The sequence below is a fragment of the Seriola lalandi genome, unplaced genomic scaffold, assembly GCF_002814215.2.
Source record: "Seriola lalandi dorsalis isolate HSWRI2012SDOR001 ecotype SW California unplaced genomic scaffold, Sedor1 jcf7180001963444, whole genome shotgun sequence".
NCBI classification, from domain to species: Eukaryota; Metazoa; Chordata; class Actinopteri; order Carangiformes; family Carangidae; genus Seriola; species Seriola lalandi.
The window spans coordinates 1-2,765 of record NW_019434112.1 but is presented as its reverse complement, the minus strand read 5'-3'; the positions used below and the strand labels follow the sequence as shown (position 1 = coordinate 2,765).

The 2,765-nt window shown below is 45.4% G+C and overlaps 1 protein-coding gene across 1 annotated transcript; it reads left to right on the top strand.

Moving 5' to 3' along the window:
* Positions 1–18: 18 nt before the first annotated feature.
* On the top strand, positions 19–2,717 carry LOC111647537 (basement membrane-specific heparan sulfate proteoglycan core protein-like; the record flags this gene model as incomplete). Its single annotated transcript, XM_023397186.2, has 7 exons — positions 19–370; positions 485–625; positions 759–922; positions 1,008–1,187; positions 1,403–1,599; positions 1,835–1,982; positions 2,590–2,717. Coding segments are annotated over exons 1-7 (1,109 nt in total), but the record flags the coding sequence as incomplete, so codon positions are not given.
* Between the last annotated feature and the right edge of the window lie 48 nt (positions 2,718–2,765).

The window sequence follows — 2,765 nt, the reverse complement described above, 5'->3', positions numbered from 1 at the left end:
TCTAATGGAACAGCCATCATGGGCAATTTGGGTTTCAGTATCTTGCCCAAGTACACTTTGACACACAGACTGGAGGAACCAGGGGTCAAACCACCGACCTTCTGGTTCACACCCGCCCCATTCCCATGAATATCCCGGTTGACTTTGACTCTCCAATGAGTTTATTACTGTAAAAAAAAAAAATCATGTCTGCCGTATTTCTGCGTTCCTAGGATCTCGATGACCAGCGATAACGGCCGCGGCACCCTCACCATTCGTGATGTCAAGGAGGCAGATCAGGGGGCCTACACCTGTGAGGCCATCAACGCTAAAGGCCTGGTGTTCGGCATCCCCGACGGAGTGCTAACACTCACATCAAATCCCAACCCAGGTACTGACACTTCACTTGTACTGCAGGTTCTCCTTCAGAGACAAAAACATAAATGAATTCTGATTGAAAATAATAATACTTTTTTTTTTTCCTGTCTTATCTTGTTTTTTGCAGGAAACTGTCCTGACGGTCACTTCAGTGTGGAGGGCCGCTGCATTTCCTGCTTCTGTGCTGGAATCTCCAAGAACTGCAAAAGCACCGGCCGCTACCGCAACCAGATCAGCCTGCGCTTCACTGACGAGGAAGACTTCAAAGGCACTGGAACTATTAATGCTTATGATACTGATAGAGACACACTGTTAAAAGAAATATGTCACTTAGTCCTAACATTGTGGCCATGAATACAAACATAAACCAGCCTGAATGAATCTGTTGTCATTGCTTCCAGGAGTGAATGTCACTTACCCATCCAGGCCAGGCACTCCTCCTCTCTCCTCCACTCAGCTCCTCATTAACCCCGAGATGGAAGAGTTCCAGCTCGTCGACCTATCGCGCCGTTTCCTCAACCTTGACTCCTTCTGGACTTTGCCTCGTCAGTTCCTTGGCAACAAGGTAAAGAGCGCAGTCCTTTGCAGGCTTTATTTCACTTAAATTATGATCACACATTATAGAAGAAAATCGTTCCATCTGCTTTTAGATCGACTCCTACGGAGGGTCCCTGAAGTACAAGGTGCGGTACATACTGGCGCGCGGTCTTACTGAGCCTGTGGAGAAGCCAGATGTGATGCTGGTTGGAAATGGGCGCAGGCTTGTGTACCGCAGAGGCAGCGGCACCCCTGCCCAAGTGGTCAACCAGAAAGAGATCAGATTCACTGAGGTAGGTTTTCTGGATAAGAAAAGTTGTGAATTTGGGTTGATGACAAAATTTCGTCAAAAAAAATAAAAAAAATAAAAATCTCAAACATATGGTTTAAAAACACACATTTATTACCAAACATTTTTCTCATGAATAATGTTGGAGATCAAAAATAAGATGAAATAAGCTTGAAGTATCTGTGCACAGATCAGCAAACCTGACTGTTATTGTTTTAGGATAAGTGGCAGCACTCCAATGGCCGCCCCGTGAGCCGGGAGGAGCTGATGATGACGCTGGCGAACCTGGACGGCATCAGCGTCCGCACCATCTACGACAACCACATGGTCAGCGTGGCAATCAGCGACATTGTCATGGATACCACCACTGTGGAGTTCAGCATTCTGGGTCATGCCAAGGATGTCGAAGAGTGCAGGTAAGAAAAAGGAAAAAAAAAACAAAAAACCATTTAATGTCCCTGGTTCAATTCCAGCCAAGGACCTTTGTTGTTTGTCTTTTCCTTCTCTTTCTTTGTGTGTAACTTTTTAGTAAGTATTCTGGTTGTGCCTCAGTCAGCTGCTTTTTATTTACATACAAGACAGTAATTTGTGGTGTTGTAATTTGTCGTCATCGTCTCAATGGAAACTAAGTGCTCGATTTGTCACTCCCAGATGTCCTCCTGGATATTCAGGCCTGTCCTGCGAGATGTGCTCCTCTGGTTTCGAGCGTGTCCCTGGTGGCTCCTATCTCGGCACCTGCGCTGGTTGCAACTGTAATGGTCATGCGAGCGCCTGTGATCCGATCAGCGGACACTGTCTGGTAATAACAAGAGACAACATCTGTTGATCACATGTGATAAAATGGAATTCACAGATAAAGCACACCTCACCTCTTTCATGTCAAATATGATAATAGATTTTAAAAGGAAATAGGTTGAGAAGATCACTCTTAATATGAAGCAAGGGATTAGCTTGGTTCAGAATAAAGCATAGAAACAGGAAAACATCCTCTAAGAAGAAAAGCTCACCAATTACCATGTTGCATTTTGTTTGTTTACTGCAGTTCATTCACGAATAGAAGTGTAAAAATAAAATGTTGTGGCTGGAACATGAAGTCACTTCGCTGAGCCAAAAACTCCCTGCAAAACCCCAGCTTGTTGTTTTTACATTTCTGTTTCTGCACAGATTAAACACATGAGATGAAATGTGTAAATTTGTTAAATTTAAAGGTGCTGGTAATCGTCACTTCAGAGCCAGGCTAGCTGCTTCCACTCTTTATGCTGAGCTAAGCCAATCCACTCCTGTATCTAGCGTAGGAACATGAGAGGTGAAGATTTTTTTATTTAACTTGTGGCAAGAAAGTGTTTTTTTACTACTCTGAGGGGTGTCCATGTCAGAGAATGACCTTCGTGTTCTCCCCTCCACAGAGCTGCCAGCACAACACAGAGGGCCCTCAGTGTGACAAGTGTCGCCCCGGTTACTTTGGTGACCCGAGCCGAGGTCGCCCCGATGACTGCAAGCCCTGCCCCTGCCCGTACTATGAGACCTCACGCCGGTAAGGTCACGCATCCACCCAGGCCACACACACACACACACACACACA